The sequence below is a fragment of the Tasmannia lanceolata genome, unplaced genomic scaffold (assembly GCF_043159265.1).
Source record: "Tasmannia lanceolata isolate RefF3 unplaced genomic scaffold, GAP_Taslan_0.1 ptg000008l, whole genome shotgun sequence".
NCBI classification, from domain to species: Eukaryota; Viridiplantae; Streptophyta; class Magnoliopsida; order Canellales; family Winteraceae; genus Tasmannia; species Tasmannia lanceolata.
In genome coordinates, this window is record NW_027518685.1 from 26,601,560 (window position 1) to 26,620,014 (window position 18,455).

Sequence of the window (18,455 nt, forward strand, 5' to 3'; positions counted from 1 at the left end):
ATGTGAAAGTGATTTCAATTGATTGAGGGTTCAGTGGTGATGATACTCTTCCTCTAAGATACCCAAGTGCTTCAACATCAAGAAGTAGAACATCATCACTCTCTTAGGCAGTGTTTGGTTGCACAAACACTCGACATCTATTGGAATTTTGAGGGAAAGGTAAAGTTGATTCCTTTTTTGTTGCCAATATTGCATTGAAACTCATTCTCTCTCTCTCTCTCTCTCTCTCTCTCTCTCTCTCTCTCTCTCTCTCTCTCTCTCTATATATATATATATATATATGAGAAAAGTGTAGCTACACATACGTGTAGCTAACTTAGCTACACCGACGCCTTAAAATACAGTGGGCCCCACATTGTTTCGGTGATGCAAACCATTCATTTGATGGGCCCTCACATAGATAGGGTGTGCCTAAAAAATCAGCTCCATAGGATCATCCCAACCCTACGATTTGTTGAGGCAAAAATGGACGTGTAAAAACCTTCACAAATCTGTCCATTTTTGCCTCCATAGTTTGAAGGGTTGGGATCATCCAATGGAGCTGATTTTTTGGGCACACCCTATCAATGTGAGGGCCTATATATATATATATATATATATATATATATATATATATATATATATATATATATATATATATATATATATATATATATATTGCATTGAAATTCCAGGAGACTCCCCATGTGGCATTCATCTCATCTCCTCCTCACCTTCAAACCAAATTCTACCAAAAAGGGAGAATTTTGGTTGAAATACCTTGGAAAAAGTGTTTCTCTCTCTCTCTCTCTCTCTCTCTCTCTCTCTCTCTCTCTCTCTCTCTCTCTCTCTCTCTCTCTCTCTCTCTCTCTCTCTATGTTTTTAATGACACCCCTACTTTTTCCCCTACTCTTCGAGTCTATGCTGTCCAACCAAAACTACTGTAATCTATTCCCCGATTCTCCGAGAGGTAATTCTAGACAAATCCAATGCTTGTCTCCTCTCTTTTGACTTCTTATTCCATTATTCTCTGAGCCTACACCGGGCATCCAAACATATATAGTCATCAATAACTGCATTATTTGCAACAACTATCTTGGACCTCTCCATCTAACGCTAGTGTGATGATTAGGAAGTGCACACTAGCATGGTATGTATGCGGTCATGTATCTCACGCACTTCATTAGTTGGGCTTACACGCAAAAGCAAATCATCCCACATCGGAAAGAATGAGTGGATGTGGATGGGTTATAAGGGAATGGGTACCCTCCCTCTGATGGCTAGCTTTTAGGGGTGAGTTCTACCCCGTTAAATTCCCTACAAGTGGTATCAGAGCCGGGGCGTGGTAACCCCGGTATGTCCTCCGAGGATGGAAATGTCCCTTAGGGAATATCTCGGTAACCCCGGTATACCTCCGAGGACGGAAAAATCCCTCGGGAAAGATCTCATAGACGACAAGATTGTCCACAATGCTTCCATGTGGAGGGGGAGATTGTTGGGGGTTCCATGTGAAATGCAAAAGATACCACATCGGTAAAGTGAAGGCATGTAGATGGGCTTAAGAATCTGGGCATCCTCCCCTTAACGGCTAGTTTTAAGGGTGAGTTCTACTCGAGTCCCAACATTGAATATGTTGGAATGAATAAATATTTGAGGTTTTTTTCCTCTCTTGCGTGGATGTGATGCCTTTTCTCATGTGTTATGCTTCACATTAAGTCGGTTTCTGCCCATAAACTCTTATCTTCCTTTCTTTCCTTTATCTTCTCATTTACCGCTCCTCTCCCCCTCATCCCCTCTCGATTGAGATTATAAATCGACATTCTCTTATACTCTCACTTCTTACATCCTTTTATTCATTTCGACTCCTTCTCTCATCTGTCTTTTCCATTCTTTTCCCCATTCCCATGAACAGTTGGATTTATAAACCGAACCCCCTCTGTTGTGTTCATAAGCTGCTTCTTTTTTCTACTCATACCACCCATCTTTCTTGATTTTGATCTTTCTTGATCCTAATCTTCTTGATCTTTCTTGATCTTGATCTTTCTTTTTTCTTAATCTTGATTATTTATTATCTCTCTCTTGTCATAGATTCACATCAATTTTGTATCGGGGCCTAGGTTCACATTAATTTAGTATCAGAGTCATGTTCAAATGCCTAAATGGAATAGCGAGATTATGAAATGAAGATCCGAGTCTCTAGATCATAATCAATACATTATGAGGATTAGAGACATACCAAGAATTTATAGTTACTAAACAAAAATGTATTAATTGGGTAGAAGCATTGGAGTCATTAGTGCCGCATGGGCACCACATGAGATAAAAAACAATAGTGGGGAGTCAAGTGGATTAGTTTTATTGCTATTTTAGCAACCAAACAAGGAATAGGCATTCATTCGCATTTCAAATGCCACTGAATGTCAATCGTTTGCACAACCAAACATATAAGTCTCTCGTCCCACCCTCCCAAGTCCCAACCCCATCTCTCACAACGAGATCAACTAATATTCCATGGGAGAAAATTCACAGTTTCCAAATATGTAGGGTGTGGGGTTTTTGTTTTCAAGCAGAAGTATCGGCAGCAAAAGCATTGGTTGGGTTCATTTGGTTGCTGATCATCTGCAATACATACGGAGGATCTCATCCGTCTAATCCATATGTATAGAATTTACACCATTGGAAAAATATGGGCATATTAATTCAACTCTGAGAATTTTACACCAATGCCTTCTTACTCTCTAGAAGGTCCATTTTTCAAACATCAAATGAAAGGACACCATCCAAAACAAAACTAGTAAATGACTAAACTAAAAACAATATTTCAACCTTTCATCTTGTTGCCTGCTGCTTGTTCTCTCTGTTTTGATTATAGACAAAGTATCATAAGAAAAGCAGGTAGCTTTCCTGTGGCTCCCATCTTCTTAGCAACTTGAGAGAGTTGGGATATCTTCTTGAGAGCTTCATTTCTCTTCTTTACCTTCTTTTCTTCGGCCTTCCTTCTCACCTCATTTATCCTCTGCTCCATCTTCTGGAATGCCTTCTCCCGTTTCTCATCCATTTTTCTCTGCCACAACATATGTATTAATTCCTTGTTTCCAACTTTTCATCATCCACAAAATTACAGTTGCCACTGATTTTTGAATTTTAATTATAACCATCCTGTCTGGATTGCAAGAAAAACATTTCTCATGGAGATTTTTTTGTTAGGAAATTTTTTTTCTTTCCTGTTTATGTCAAACTGCCAATTACTCCAAAAGCTTAAATTGTTGGAGAAGGCGTTATTTAATCTTTTATACTATAATACTCCCTCCCATGTCTGGCCCCTCTTCTTAGGATTGGCCTACGCATGGCACATGTGGCCCCCTCTTTTGGGTTGACCATTAGATGTGGATTTTTAATATCATGGAGTTTTGAACCCGCTCTTATACCATGTGAAACTACCAATTACTCAAAGCTTAAGCTGTTGGAGAAGGCATTATTTAATCTTTTATACTTTAATAATTTAGGCCTTGTTCGTTTAAGATTATAACAACCGATACTGAGTGCCAAACTGATTATTGGACTCAAACTTAAACGTAACTTTGAGTCGAATAATCAGTTTGGTAAATTATATGATTATGATTAATTTAGAGGGATATCATCATAAATTAAAGGTCCCTCTAAAGAAAAGTTGAATTGGGTTGAGTCTGGTTATGTTTTTTTCATGTTTAAAAGAAGTATGAATTTTAGAAATATTTTTCCTTTCCAAACTTTTCCAGAAAATTCCTGCAATCCAACCAGGGCCTAGACACCTAGTGACTATAATTCTAATTGAAATTCAAGGGCTGATTAATTTTCTCATTTAAAAACAGTTCTATATTTAGTCATCCAAAGTGAGTACCTCGAATTCCTTCACGTCATTCCTCGCCTTCTTAATCTGCTTGGATTCCCAAGCACTGATTTCTGTTTCCTTGCTTCTTAGCCTGCAGAAAGAGATGAATTCATTTTAAGAAGAAAAAAAAGCAAAAAACTAGGGTGGATATATCATTTCCCTATATGTATGTATACACATGCAATCAATTCTCTATAACCCATAATAAGCTTAGGTGTGCAAACCAAATTTCTATGCTTACATGGTCGTCGAATCATATTAACTAATGATAAGAAACAATGGGTGTCATTTCATTATTTCGATCCACCCCCTTTCATTTGGCTTTTTCTGAAAATGAAGAAAAAGACTAACAACATGATGTGATGGGGGTGTCCAAATGCAGCCATTTTTGGGACAAGGGTTTGTTCTAACCTAAAAGCCATTTGAAAAAAAAATAAAGATTTACCAGAGATACATAGACTCGTATGCATGTAGTTATGGACGCAAGCACATCTATATGCTCGTGAAGTGAAACAAGCAATTACTCCAAAGCCCTAAGCTGTTGGAGATGGTGTTATTTAATAATTAATAGTTCAAAACTTCACCTCACATGTACTAGCCCCTCTTTCTTGGGTTGGTCCTACACGTGGCACATGTGGTCCGTGTAGACCTGGCAAAAAGTGACCCGGACCCGCGGGTCCACCCGGCCCGCCCCTTAAATTACGGGTCCGGGTCACCGATTGGTGACCCGTTTGAAATTGACCCGCGGGTGCCCATCGAAAAGTGAAAATGTGGTTTTTTTCTTAGTAATTGTCATATTTTACTACATCATTTTGGTATTTTTTAGGTAATTTTTCTACTTGTGTCCTTTTTGCGGTAATTTTTCATTTCAAACTTAGTTAATTCTGAGAATCTTGCAAAAATCCGTAATGATTACTTCTCTTGTTGCTAGCAACCTTTGCCCAGAGCCGTACTTCACCCAATCTTTGCAGCAAAGGAGAGGCTACAAGCCGAAAAATAGCCCAGGAGAAGGTGGCTAGCAAATCCCTAAATAAATAAAAAAACTCTTAAAAAATACGTCAAAAATCCGGGTGACCCGCGGGTCGACCCAGCCCGTACGGGCCGGGTGCGGGTCCAATGTCAATGACCCGTAATATTTTCCGGGTCACTTTGACCCAGCCCGTTTGACCCGGACCCGTACGGGCCGGGTCAAATCCGGCCCGACCCGCCCGTTTGCCAGGTCTAGGTCCGTGTGTTGAACCCTTGACCCGCCGTGAGGCAATAGCTTTGATACCATGTGAAAACAACCAATTACTCCAAAAGCTTAAGGCCCTGTTCGTTTTATATTATGACAACCGATTGTGAGCCCCAAACCGACTATTGGACTTAAAATTACATTCAATTTTGAGTCCAATAATTGGTTTTGGGCTCACAATCGCTTGGCACACTCGTAAAGCCTGTTTGTTTTAGATTATGGCAACTGATTGTGGAGTCCTCTACTGATTATGGGACTCAAATTTAGTGCAATTTTCAGTCCAATAATCGGTTGGGGACTCCCCAACTTGTTGTCATAATCTAAAACAAACAGGGCATATATGAACAGGGCCTAAACTGTTAGAGATGGTGTTATTTAATCATTTATACTTCAACAAGTGGGAAGAGGGGAAAGATGTACTTATTGGTGAGCTTCAGAGCTTTAGCAGCTTTCCATGCAGTAATCTTGGCCTCAATTTCGTTCCTTTTAACTTCAGACATGAAATCTGTGAAGGGTGTCGGAGTCACTGATCTCTGATATTCGTTGATTGAGCTTTCCAAGTCTGAATCCTCATATCTAATGAACTTACTGCCCATATAACCTTCTGATACTGAAATAAAATACAATTTACCAACATAGAGAATTAGGAATTAACAATAAAATGTGGCTGCAACCTCTTCTTATTAAGAGACATGATCCAATGTGCAGTGTATACACTGGATTTCAGTCCATAGAAGGTGGGGTGGCCACAAAGTAGGGGTCTTGTCGAGGCCACTCCTAACCCAACCCAACATAGCATTACCTTACCTCAACCATAACCTGACCCAACCTGAACCGCAGCTTAAGGAGGGTCAACCCTAACCCAACCCGACTTTAAATCTCTCAACCCTAGCCCAAGGCATGGACTTAACGCTAGCCCAACCCAGTATTAAATCGGGTTGGCTTTTCCCTACCCTAACCCAGCCCAACCTTGAGACCAAATCGGGTTGAACCTGTCGAGGTTTGAGTTGGGCTGGGTCTGGCCCATTATACACTGTGATACAGTCTATATGTTAACAGTATTTCAAAGGAACTGAGAAAATATATAGTTAAAACCAGATGTACCATGGAATGAAGTGGACCCAAGAGATTGAGGGTCTTCTGTCCGTCCGATATGATTCTTATTGCATCCCTTTTCATCTTGTTCTCTATTAACCGCCGCCAATATAAGTTGATTGTCCTTTGATTTACTGCTAACCAATGACAAAGAGTCGTTTTTGTCTTCAAATCCAAACTGCCTCCGAATTGTTTTAGCTGAATTACCTTTGGGCTTGGTCTTGAGAGGACCATCTTGTTTAACACCTCTACTACCTTCTATAAAAAAGATCAAAAAGAAGAGAAAATTCATGAATAATAACAAAACTCCATTCAAACAGTGATTGAGAACTAAAATTAATAATGGTATGTGACTGAAATAAAGAAGAAGTAAGAGAGAGAGAATGAACCTTTGGAGTTGATGCCAATCTTCCCTCTTGTATTTTTCATTTTGGGCCGATATTGAGTACGAGAAGCCTTCTCATTATGAGTTTGTTCTTGTTTAGATGATGCTGATTTCTTACCATCATTAGAGACAATGCAAGAGGTCTGAAGATTCAAAGAAAGAAATAAATCAAAAGATTATTTGAGTATCAGAAGGCCCACATTGAATCAACCCATTAAAGAAGAAGTGGATATATGTATCTTTTGGGAAATGATAACAGCACAACCATACTTTCATAATTGCACAAATGCAGCTTGTCTTTTCATTATTAATTGGTTTGTAAGAGCTTTTTGGGAACGGTAATATAATAGCCCTCGACAACTCTTTAAATAATAAACCGCAAGATGGGTTAGTGCAGTTATGAAAAAAGTTTGTGCTGATGTCATTTCCCTATCTTTTATCTCAATTCAACACCTAATACAAATAAGGTACAGATATTGGCACTACCAAGTTTTGATAATTGCACTCACTCATCTTTTCTTTTATTATTTAACTATTGCGCTCAAAAGGTACTGCAATTAACAAAAAGATCTAGAAGGAGAAAAGATAAGGTGGGTTAGTGCAATTATCAAAACATTGTCGTCCCAATATCTGTACAGCCTTCAAATAACCAGAATCCTAAAACAGAGAGAGAGAGAGAGAGTTATTTACCAAAAAATCCTGTAACAAAAAAAAGAAAGAGATGAAAGAACAAAAGAAAAATTGAGAACCCAAATAAAAACAACCCACTAAAACATGAAATTGCATTTCTTTAGACAGAAAAAGAAACAAACACAGACCCAAAATCTACTTCAATTTTTTTCTAAAACACCAAGAAATCCTGAAACAAAGAAAGATATCAAAGAACAAAAGAAAAGCTGAGAACCCAACATTCAAAAAGAAACACAAACCAACCCATTTTTTTTTTCTTTTTTGTTTGTTTAAACTCGGACCTGGTTAATTGGGCCAAGTTCATTGGAGAACTCGGTTGAGTTCTGAGAGGAGTAGAACTCGGAGGGAGGAGAGAATGAGATTGGACTGCAGATGGGTGAAGGAGTGGGGGGACATTTTTCCGGGAAGGAAGAAATGCTCCACGCGCCACAACTCGCCGAGGAATTGCACTTTCTTGTGAAAATCTCCGAGTTGGTTTTGGTGGATCGGCCGAGTTGACACTGGTCCTCCTCTGACTCGGTCATGAATGAGCATCTCAATGGCTTCACGTACGTACTGTTGGTGCTGTTGCAGGGCGAGACTTGAATCGGCCTTCTTCGTAACATTTTCTTGGGTTTCTTTTGGTTATTGGATGAAGCTTTTTCTTGATTCATTCTACTTTTCTTCGTTGCAGAGAGAGAGAGAGAGAGATGGATATTTGATAAATGAGTGGGGGCCCATATCTGAGAGAGGAGTTTTTATATGGTATGGACCTAGATTTTATATGGTGCAAGCCCTTATAATTCCTTATTTTTCAAAAAGTACTGTACGGACCACATCATAGGATGATCCAAACCGTCCATATGATAGAACACAGCGTAAATAGGTTGTGCCCCAAAAATTATTTCCTTAGGATGATACTAGCCCTCCAATCTGAAGAGTTCTCCATAATATGCAGTTCCTTATAGATGGGAGGGTTGGGATCATCCTACGGGAATGATATTTTGGGAACAACCTATTTACGTTTTGGCCGATCACATGGAAGGTTTGGATCATCTTATAGTGTGCTCTGTACAGTACTTTTTGAAAAATATGGGACTATATGGGCTTACACTGTATAATTTCTCGTATAAACCATATGGTCCAGCATATTTTCAAAATGTATTATACTCAATAAGATGATCCAAACTGGCCATTCGATGGGACACAATGTGAACTGTTGTGCCCCAAAAAATCATTTCCATAGGATGATCCAAACCGTTCATTTGTTGGGCCGCAACATAAATAGGCTTGATCGAGCCGTAGATCATCTCCATTGGATGATCCTAACCCTCTTATCTATAGAGTTTTCTATAATGTGCAGACCCTCTACAGATCAGAGGGATTAGGATTGTTCTATGGAAATGATCTAGGGGGTACAGCCTATTTATGTTGCGGCCCAACAAATGAATGGTTTTGATATATAATCCTATGAAGTGGGATTTCTTTGCTGAATATCAAGCATTCAGACGGCCTATTGGTGGGTCCCGCCATGGATGGGTCATGACCAAAAGGGTTGCACCCATGGGACTGATTTTGTGTTCCATTGGATGCTTGAAAGCTGCTCACTGGATGGTTAAGAAATTTGATCTCTGAATTACTTGTTAATGGAAAGTGCAGATCACTTTAATGATGGCCACCCATAATTAGAGTCTTTTTCTAGGGGTGGCTTATCTCGATCACTAGGGTAGTGGACCCTAAGCGGGTAACATGGGTGCAGAAAATGGTTTACACATTGAACGGGATCATTATCGAATAACTTGTGGACATGGTTTAAAATTTCGATTTCGGTACCTGTTTCGGACCCCTGAAATTTCGATATTTCGACCAAAATTTGGTAATAATTAAAAAAGCTTATTTAATTCATTTCGAAATTTCGGACTGAAATATTGTGACATTTCTTTTTTTAAAAATGTTCTCGAAATTTCGGACCGAAATTCTCGAAATTCCAAAATTTCGCCAAATTTCGGTTTCACACCGAAATCCAAAATTTCGGATTTCGGTCGAAATTTAAAATCGTGCTTGTGGACAATGATTAAGGAATAAGGTTATTGCCTGAGGGGTCATATTGGTTTGTGGGCCCGCTTTATGGTATTATGCCTGCCTTAAGTTCTCGATTGGGGATCACATTCAGGCATGTTGGACCATATGATACCCTCGAGATCAATAGGGATGCCCAACGAGGAATCCACAATCTCTATAAGAGAAAAGTCATTTACAATTTTGATCACAACCCTGACCTCTAAAAATACCTTACCATGTGATTTGATAAATTGTTCATCAAAAGATTTTTCCAAAATGATGTTTTGAAATGAAATTTGCAAATGTCCAGACGGTTTGATTGGAAGGTATACCTTGAGGAGGGCCCAACGGGTAGTAAGTGTCCAACCCCTGTAGAGCCCACCCAGTAAATGAAAATCTGTGGAAGGACATATACTTGGAGATGTGATTAGGGGCATTTTGTTAGGGCACCGATTTGGTGGGGGCCACTTGCCTAAGTGCAATTGTAATTGGACTAGTGAGCAAGATTGCAGTGGGGCTCTTAGGGTCTTGTAGGATGGTTGTCGGAAAAGGAAAATGTAATTGGATTAATACATGAGTGCATATACATAGTAGTGGTGTATGTTTCCTAATTAATTAAGGAAAAGGAAAATGTAATTTCTAATTTTGAGAATAAAGAGAGAAATAATTAAAGAAAAGAAGTTTCCTTATTTAAAATTGTGATTTGGAAATAAAATATTAAATAGAAATAAAAGTGGAGACAAAGGGAAGTAGATGCCCAACGAACCAACCCACCACGCCCCCGCCCCCGCCCCCGCCCCCGCAAACTAAATAAAGCAAAGGGAAAAGAGAGAAGGACAGATTGGATGTTTTTTTAATCTCTCTTTCCCTTTGGCCTTTGGAAGTTTTCTTTCTCCCTCTCTCTAGTTCTTGAAAACTTCGAGTTCCTTCTTGCTTATTGTTTAGAGACGAAAAGTTGTTCTCATCTCCCTTTTATCTTGAATCCCTTGAAGCCACTACTTCAACTTCTAGGGTCTTCATCTCCGGGAAATCGAGCACCAAGCGAAGAGTAGATCAAGCATTTTGCTTATTTCACGTCAGGCCTTTTCTTTTCATGAGTTTTTATACAGTGGGGCTATATGGTTTGATGAGTCAAATCATGGAAGTGATATATTCGCCCCTTTTTCTTTACTTGGGACATCCCCTTCTATAGTATTTATGACTACTATTTTACACTAAAACGGGCTGTCCCAAGTAAAAAAGAGGGCGTCGGTTGAATTTAGAAAGAAAAAAGGAAACATAACTGGTGAGAAGAATGGAGAAAACAGTCGTCACCAAGACGTTTTACAATTGCCCTCGGCCATCATGGAGTGATTGGTTATCCAACTCTTCTGTTTTTTGTTTTTTTGGTATGGTAGTGCGCCAAACCACCTTTAGCAATGCTCCCTCCTTTGACAAAACATCCATGAATGAACTCTTGTCCAAACTTTCTCTTGGTCACCAACAGGATCTTTTCCTATCTATTTAGATTCAAAACTTCAAGGTCATATAGTCAATTTATCTAAAGAATTGGTAGAAAATTCAATTGCTTTTACTAAGGACTAGTTTGTAAGTTAGGTACCTAACTGATACTCTGGAGCTGATGGAATGCTTAGGCTACGCCCTTTAAACCCGTCCCATACCAAGTTGGGTCCCACCTAGTCTCATACTTAGGTAGGCCCCCACTCAGGACCGTAACATTTCACCACGCTTCTGAATCCACCGTCAACGGCAACCCACTATGTGCTAGCTTTCAATCTAGCCTTTTTTTTCCGAAGTAGCTCTTTCCACAGGTCACCCCTTTCGTGGTGGCCTACTAACTTCACTCTAACAATTTTCATTCTAGTTTTTTATCATGTAGCCCTTTCTCAGGCTGCCCCTTCCATGACTCGAACACGTGACACAAAGGCTGCTCTGATACCAAATGTTAGGTACCTAATTGATAGGCCAAAAGCTCCAGTTGAAGGAATGTGTTACGATTGGTACTTTAAACCTGTCTAATACTAGGCTGGGTGCCACTTAGTCCCACACCTAGGCAGGCCACCACTCAGGATGACAACAGTGTATGTCTTCAATCTAATTGGATTTTGCGTGAAATTTGTGTAAACTTCCAATCTAATTTGGTTTTGGGTGCAACAGCTGCACTATCCAAGTGGATTAAGCTTAAATTTTCCTTCAATGGAAGTGTTCAAACTACTCTTGCCCCACCTCTATGTACCTAAATTACCTTTGCCAAGTTTACAAGTGATATCAAAATTTCCCCTTTGGCAAGATAGCCAACACGACCCTTCTGATTTGAGTGGAGTGACGTCCGAAGCATCACATAGGGATTGGAGGGTATTTGGTCCTTTTCTTATTTTATTGGGTTTGCCTTTCTGGTGTGGGATCCAATAATAATAGAGTGCATGAAAAGTAGGGTGGAGTAAGAATAGTGTGAAGGAATCAGAAGGAGAATAGAGACAAAGCATCAGCAAAAGCCAAAGAAACACTCAAGCAAGGAGTACACTACCCTCAACTGTTTTGTTCCAACTGCTTGTCAACAACAACACTCAAATTCCTCAGGAAGTATAAGTTTTTATTCAAAATATTTGCATGAAATTGATACCAGGACTCAATAGATAGAGCTTCCATAAGTACCCATCAGAAATAATACAGAACAAAGGGATAGAGGATAAAGAAAAAAAAATAATCATTGAGTTGGGCTTCTTGAATCCGTAATTACAGTAGTTCCGTAAGGAGCCATCAACACAAATACAGAAAAAAAGAGGTAAAGGACAAAAAAAAAAGAATAATAGAGTTGGGCTTCTTGAGTCTGTAATTACAGTTAATTGATACAAATTACAGTGTGGCTATCATTTTGCACTCATTCTTCATGGGTTACTAGTTCCATGAACAGTAGAACTAATCCCCACTTGCAACCATGGAGAAGAGTCACCACCCAAGTCCATGTCCTTTATATCACTTAGCTTTGCTACTTTGATTTTACTATCTACTTCATCATCCACATGCTGTAGGTGCACTTTGGGAACTTCAAAGTTCAACGGGGTCACTTTGAAGTGTAACAGGTTCTCCCTCCCCTGTCGAGCTAAAGCAAGATCAGCCTCGGGTGCAGGCAGATTAAGATCAAGTGGCTCTGATTTGTCGAACTTGGGTCTCAGTTGAAGCAATTGGCTATGGTCTTGGAGACAATGGAGCTTTGTAATTGAAGTGTCTGGGGAATTTGAAGTCACCCAATGACACCTCTTGTGCCCACCCAATGCCTGACCAGACCCGAAAATCCGATGACATATCGAGCATTCGTGAACTTTTGATTCCGTCTTCGAGGGGATGATCAATGCGTCTCGAGTAGGATTATCGAACGGAAAAATGTTAGTTTTTGACATGATCGAAAATTCCAGATCATCGAGCTTTGCTGCGAAACAACCCTTTACCTTCTTGTGACTAGCCCTATGGCCCCCAAGTGCTTGGTGAGAAGTGAACAGCTTCTTACAACCCTTACATTGGAACATACCCCTTGCAACCCCCTTCGCCTTCTCGCAATTCCGTTGTCTCTCCTCCTCCTCTTTACTAGCAGACCCACATGACTCCTCTCTCTCTGCAACCAATGGGTCGACTCGAGCCGCCGATAGCATTACAAGACAATGTGCCAGGTCCTCCTCCTCGCTCAACGGGCAATTCGAGTTTGAATTTGCATTCCCCAATTTCATCACCCTTCTAGACCGCTTCCCTTTGCACCACCCACCGCACTCGGTGTGCTCGGGCTCGCCCCCGATCCCGTGGGCTCTCATGTGACCTCCAAGAGCTCTCCCACAACCAAATCCTCTCTTGCAAATCCTACAAAAATGCTTGAAACTCTCTTGTTGTTCCATAACCACATCCACAAACAAATAGATAGATATATAGACCTTTCAAGACAAAGAAGAGTGTTATATAAGAAAGAGTAAAATAGGAAGAGAGAGTGAAGGAAGAGGGGTGTTGTGTGGGTGTTCTTGTAGTTGTTGCTCTTGTTGGTTTGTATGGTTTTAAGACTCTCTCTCTCTCTCTCTCTCTCTCTCTCTCTCTCCTTGTTTTTAGTTGAGGTATTGGTTTGTTGTGTGGATGAAGAGAAAAATGCGAAGTGTAAGTTTAGTTTGTGACAAGTGGGGAGAGACTTTTTCTAACAAGGGAAGTGGTGGTGGCGCCGGAGGTCAAAGGTCAACTCACCGGAATGGTGTATGTGTGTGTCAGTATTTTCCTGCGAGAGGGTTCCAACTGCGGACACAAGACCTATTCATGTCCCTTCAATTCCAAGCCAAGAAAACTAAACCTCTCCTCTTTTGTAGGTTGATCCATGCCTTTTTTCCCACAAAAAAAAATTAAATAAACAGAAAAACTAAACTGTACATCAGAACCACAAGATAAATAGGTTATGCCCCAAAAAATCATTTACGTGAGATGATCCCAACCCGCCAATCTATTATAGGTTTTTATAATATGCCGTTCCTCTATAGATCGGATCAGGGCTAGAATCATCCAGTTCCTCTATAGATCGGAGGGGTAGAACCGTAGAATCATCCTATGGAAATGATTTTTTGGGCACAACCTAATTAGGTTGTTGCCCGTCAAATGGACGGTTTGGATCATCCTATGGAGTGGGCTGTACAATACTTTTTTGAAAAATCCTGGACCATACAGGCTTAGACCATATAAGAATGAGAAATATTGGACTATACGGGCTTACACCAGACAAGAACTATGTTTGTTGTGTCCTAACTTAAATAGGTTGTGCTGCGGAAATCATCTACATATATAGGATGATCTGAACCCTTCGATCTCTAACCGGTTTATGTAATGTGTCATCCCTCAACAGATCGGAGGGTTAGGATCATTCTATAAGGATGATTTTCTATGCACTGCATATTTAAGTTGAGGCTGAATAAATGAATGGTTTAGATCATCCAATGTGGAACCCACTGCATTTTCTTAAAAAAAAAAATTCAGACTAAGTAGGTGCATTTATTTTTAGAAAGTAAAGTTCTTTCCATATGTTTTGATGGTCCAAACCATTTTTTCGACGAGCCAAACCATTCATTTGTTGGGTCCCAACAAATTAATGACTGATTTGAAGGGAAATGATATGTTCTCCACTTTTTCTTCCTTGGTTCACCCGCTTGTGAGTGTTAAAGGGTACTCATAAATGCACTAAAGGAGGCTGGCACAAGTAAAAAAGGGGCACATGTAGTGGGTAACTACTTGACCCCCAGTGGTGGACCCTTAACCAAGGCCAAAAGGGTTCGGTAGCAGTGTATCCTAGTCGTCAAGTAAATGGCAAAATGCAGTGATCATGGAACTAGGGCCATTTGATCTTCTCAATTATTTTCCTATGCCTCCATCAGCATATGGCCCACCAAATCAATGAATTGATCACCATAAATATGTGACACGTGTAGGGGAGACATATGGCATGGAACTCAATTCCCCTTCTTTGATTAGTAAAATCTTTAACTTGCTTAGCACAAAACAAAAATAATTAAATAAATACTTCCCTCCACTTTCTAAATAGAGATTTGCTATGGAATTTCATGGAAAAGGCATTTCGAGGGCCACTCTTTTGCATGAGAGAACAGCCACGCAGCTCACTTTTCAGCAGATTTTGTCTCGTTCATTTGATTCATCTAAGGGGCTGTTCTCGCATGCAAAAGTCACCCTCAAAATGATATATTTGCCCCCTTTAAAAAAGAGTAGAGGATGGCCCGAGGAAGAAAATGGAGTCCAGACAATTGTACACCGTAGGTGGTGTGATTAATATCAGATAGGACATCAGGCTGTTTTAGCTAAGCTCACCTAGTACATATTCATTTGGATGTTTGGTATAATTTAGGAACCCATGGAATATGATGAGTGTTTTTGTATCGTTGAGTTATTTAGGAACAATTAAGGTTCTTATACGTATAACTGATCAAGAGAACTTAGAATTTTATTAGATCCTTTACCTAAAAATTTAGAACTTGTGAAATTTAAATCCAGTTTTAATGCTCTTAGCGCCAGTTCTTCTCTATACTTTATCATGTTATATGACGAGTTTGGTTGTCTATTTAATCTTATACACGTTACATTGCAAAATTGGGAATTTTTTTTAATAAAATATCATGATTGTCATGTGATCTCCTGAGTTTCATGGTAGAGACTCATACCTAAACCCACCGAGGCGTTGGCTCTTCGGCATAAATTCACGGGTTTGCTCCCTGCTGACGAGTGTTCGAATCCGATACACGTGGTGAGTGGGTCGTTGCGTGTATCCGTAGGGACTAGTCTTACTCCCGAAGGGGGTGGGTACATCCTACGTCATCAAAAAAAAAAAAAAAAAAAGAGACTCATACCTAATTTTTAACAGGTTATGTCGCTTACAATGAGGTGGACTTGCCCAAGAAAACAAATTAAGGCTTACTCGTTAGGGGATCAACAGTGAGCGAGTGCAGTGTATCTCTGAGAGGCCTCTACAATTCGAGTTAAGAGGAAGAATGAGAATCCACTAGGCAGATTTTACAAGATTAAATTGGAACGCTTAGTTTATTTTCTATTTTTGTTTGAGTGGAAACAATCCACCTGGGGGGGATTCTTTTAAGTATGTGTAGGATTTGATTCATTTTGATCATGGTTTATCGGGACTGGATTGAATTTATTGGACTCACTTACTTATTCCTGATTTAATTATAATTAAAAAAAGGGAAATGATTTCAGCACAACTATGTTTCGTTGCATGTGCTCATGTATCTTGTCTTTTAGCATTTAACTGTCCCCTAAGTATTTTTTGGGGTCAGTAAAAACCCTTTTACAGCTCCTTAAATATAAAAGACAAGAAACACGAGCGTCTTCTATCAAAACATGTTTGTGTTGAAATCATTTCCCTAAAAAAATTATGGTATATATATATATATATATATATGCCAAGCCCTTAATTCCACTTGTTAAGAAAGGAAAAACACGACGTTTACGGGTCCAAGAGGCCTCCTAGTCAAAAAGAGTGTGTGTGTGTGTGTGAAATTACTATTTCTCATTAGTCTATGGTGACGGTCTGGGTTTTTCCGAAAATCTAATTCGTTACATAAAATAACAGATACTAAATAAGAATTAGAATTTGAACCATAGGCCATTGAATAGTCAATTGGTGTGATTTTTGTGTCAAATCCTCCAATGGGCCCAACTAGACTAGTCCATAACACTATACCAAGTGTAGAGGAATACTTCATGTAGGGTGCGACCTCATTGTAATACCATGTGGTGTCCCCACTGTGCAATAGTCGGTCCCACCTTTGATTGAAAACAATAATGATCCATTGACCAGCTGGTGAAACATTAACTACCACTACCCCAACAGATTCATGAAGGTGAAGTCCACATCTAAAGTTCAAGAATGCCTTACTATATTTATTGGGAGGACACAACACTACAACAGAGATATGAAACTTTTCACTACCCCATATCTGACTGTCGATTGATTTAAACGCGATCATTAAACCATGCTTTTAGATGACCATGCACTGATGACCTCACTGTGTGTGTATGTGTGTGAGAGAGAGAGAGAGAGAGAGAGAGAGAAAGAGAGAGAGGGAGAGAGAGAGAGAGAAAGAGAGAGAGGGAGAGAGAGTTGTTGTTGTTGTTAAAAGATGCCCTACTATTGCATCTTATCAAAGCAATGGCAAAGAGAAAGGACGGAGAGACAATGAAGTGAGGAACAGATAGAATAGGTGACTAAACTATTCATGTTGCCTCCATGATTATGGATAAAGGATAAGGGCATGCAAATGTAGAAGCCCAATTCCAAATCTATATACATACATGTACACGGGCAAAACTAAGTGACTTCAAAGAGAGTACTGTGAATTTACGGAAAGTAGGTGATATCAACTCTATTGACCTAGAGCAAGAGAAGAAAAGAAGGAAGAAGAAAAAGAAGATCAGAGAAGGAAAAAAAAAAGGATGACGGAGAAGGACAAAGGAGAAAGAAGAAGAATTGGTAAAAATCAGCTTAAATTAGAAAATAGGAAAAAAAAATCGGGTTATTAGGATCATCTTATGAAAATGATTTTCGGGGTACAACTTATTTATGGTTTGACCCAATAAATGAACGGTTCGGATCATCCTATGAAGTGGACCCCACTATACCTTTTGAACATACATGATCTCACACGCAAGCAACATAATATGACCTATGTGTGTAGGAAAAGGCACCCTCCGTAATAATAGATCATAGCAATGGAGATAACTGTACTCGAACAGCTGAAATATGCCACACCAACACCTCTCAAGCCTCGTCCACTTATTCTACTGTAGAGGCCAATGATTCACGATAACTCCTGCCGTTGATATCCACACTGCCTTAGTTTAATTTGGGCACTTTAGTCCTTGCTCTATACCTTTTTACCTAGGTTTAAAAAGTTGATAAAATTCTCAAGAGGATCCTCAGCGGCAAATAAAAATGTAATTATATTTTTTATTTATTTTTTAACCCGGAAAGATAACGACCCCGGGGCGGATCGGCAAATTTATATATAAAAAGTTGAGACCATTCAAAAGGAGGGAAAGCTCCTAGCCATCAATACAACTAGGGAGTGTGGAAATCATAAAATGTAGAGTGCCAACAACAGAACTAGGGAGTGTGGAAATCATTTCCTTGTATATATATTATACTATTCATGGTAAAAGAAAAACTTCACTCAACTTTATTGTTTGTACTAGGAGGCAAGCTAACGTGCGCCAGTGATGCCGTTGGGAGTCACATGATTCTCTATTCTGTTGCTTGGTTGGAGAATTTGTATGATTTTTTTTTTTTAGCAAGTGAATTATTCGCCCCTTTTTCTTCCCCAGAAGGGCTGGCCAGGGGAATCCAAAGGAGCTAATATATCATTCCTTCCCCGTGAATTTCGGTAGTCTTGTTGTGCTCTTTGGCAGCGTGACTTTCGGATTCCGCTTCACATACGAGCACATGTTTTGTAGCTTTTAACGTCCCCGGCGCATCTTAGAGGTAACCACCGTTGGATTGGTTATGGTATATTTTATGAGTCAAAGTTGGGTGTAAACGAGCCGAGCCGAGCTTGGCCAGGCTCGGCTCGTTAAGCTCAAAAGTTCGGTTCAGGTTCGAACCAGGCTCGAGCTCGGGTCAT

General features: G+C 39.7%; 2 protein-coding genes across 3 annotated transcripts; both read right to left on the reverse strand.

Moving 5' to 3' along the window:
* Positions 1-2,573: 2,573 nt before the first annotated feature.
* LOC143883506 (uncharacterized) lies at positions 2,574-7,963 on the reverse strand. Of its 2 annotated transcripts, none has more exons than XM_077386855.1 (6): positions 7,536-7,963; positions 6,569-6,707; positions 6,189-6,434; positions 5,505-5,694; positions 3,860-3,941; positions 2,574-3,043 (listed from the first exon to the last, which is right to left on the reverse strand). In XM_077386855.1, the coding sequence occupies exons 1-6, from the start codon at positions 7,905-7,907 to the stop codon at positions 2,846-2,848; spliced, it is 1,227 nt and encodes a 408-aa protein (XP_077242970.1). In that variant the 5' UTR covers positions 7,908-7,963; the 3' UTR covers positions 2,574-2,845. The 2 variants fall into 2 exon arrangements, with proteins under 2 accessions (XP_077242970.1, XP_077242969.1); XM_077386854.1 differs by having other exon boundaries at positions 6,189-6,437.
* A 4,035-nt stretch (positions 7,964-11,998) lies between these two features.
* LOC143883507 (zinc finger protein ZAT2-like) lies at positions 11,999-13,324 on the reverse strand. Its single transcript, XM_077386856.1, has one exon. It carries the CDS (start codon positions 13,179-13,181, stop codon positions 12,183-12,185), a length of 999 nt encoding a protein of 332 aa, XP_077242971.1. The 5' UTR covers positions 13,182-13,324; the 3' UTR covers positions 11,999-12,182.
* Positions 13,325-18,455: the final 5,131 nt, after the last annotated feature.

Excerpts from the sequence above, each read along its gene's own strand:
- LOC143883506 (XM_077386854.1), bottom strand. The coding sequence starts at position 7,907 with ATGAATCAAGAAAAAGCTTCATCCAATAACCAAAAGAAACCCAAGAAA. Across the intron at positions 5,695-6,188 it reads TGGGTCCACTTCATTCCATG|TATCAGAAGGTTATATGGGC; the intron begins GTACATCTGGTT and ends ATTTTATTTCAG. Across the intron at positions 3,044-3,859 it reads ATGACGTGAAGGAATTCGAG|AGAAAAATGGATGAGAAACG; the intron begins GTACTCACTTTG and ends ATGTTGTGGCAG.
- LOC143883507 (XM_077386856.1), bottom strand. The coding sequence starts at position 13,181 with ATGGAACAACAAGAGAGTTTCAAGCATTTTTGTAGGATTTGCAAGAGA.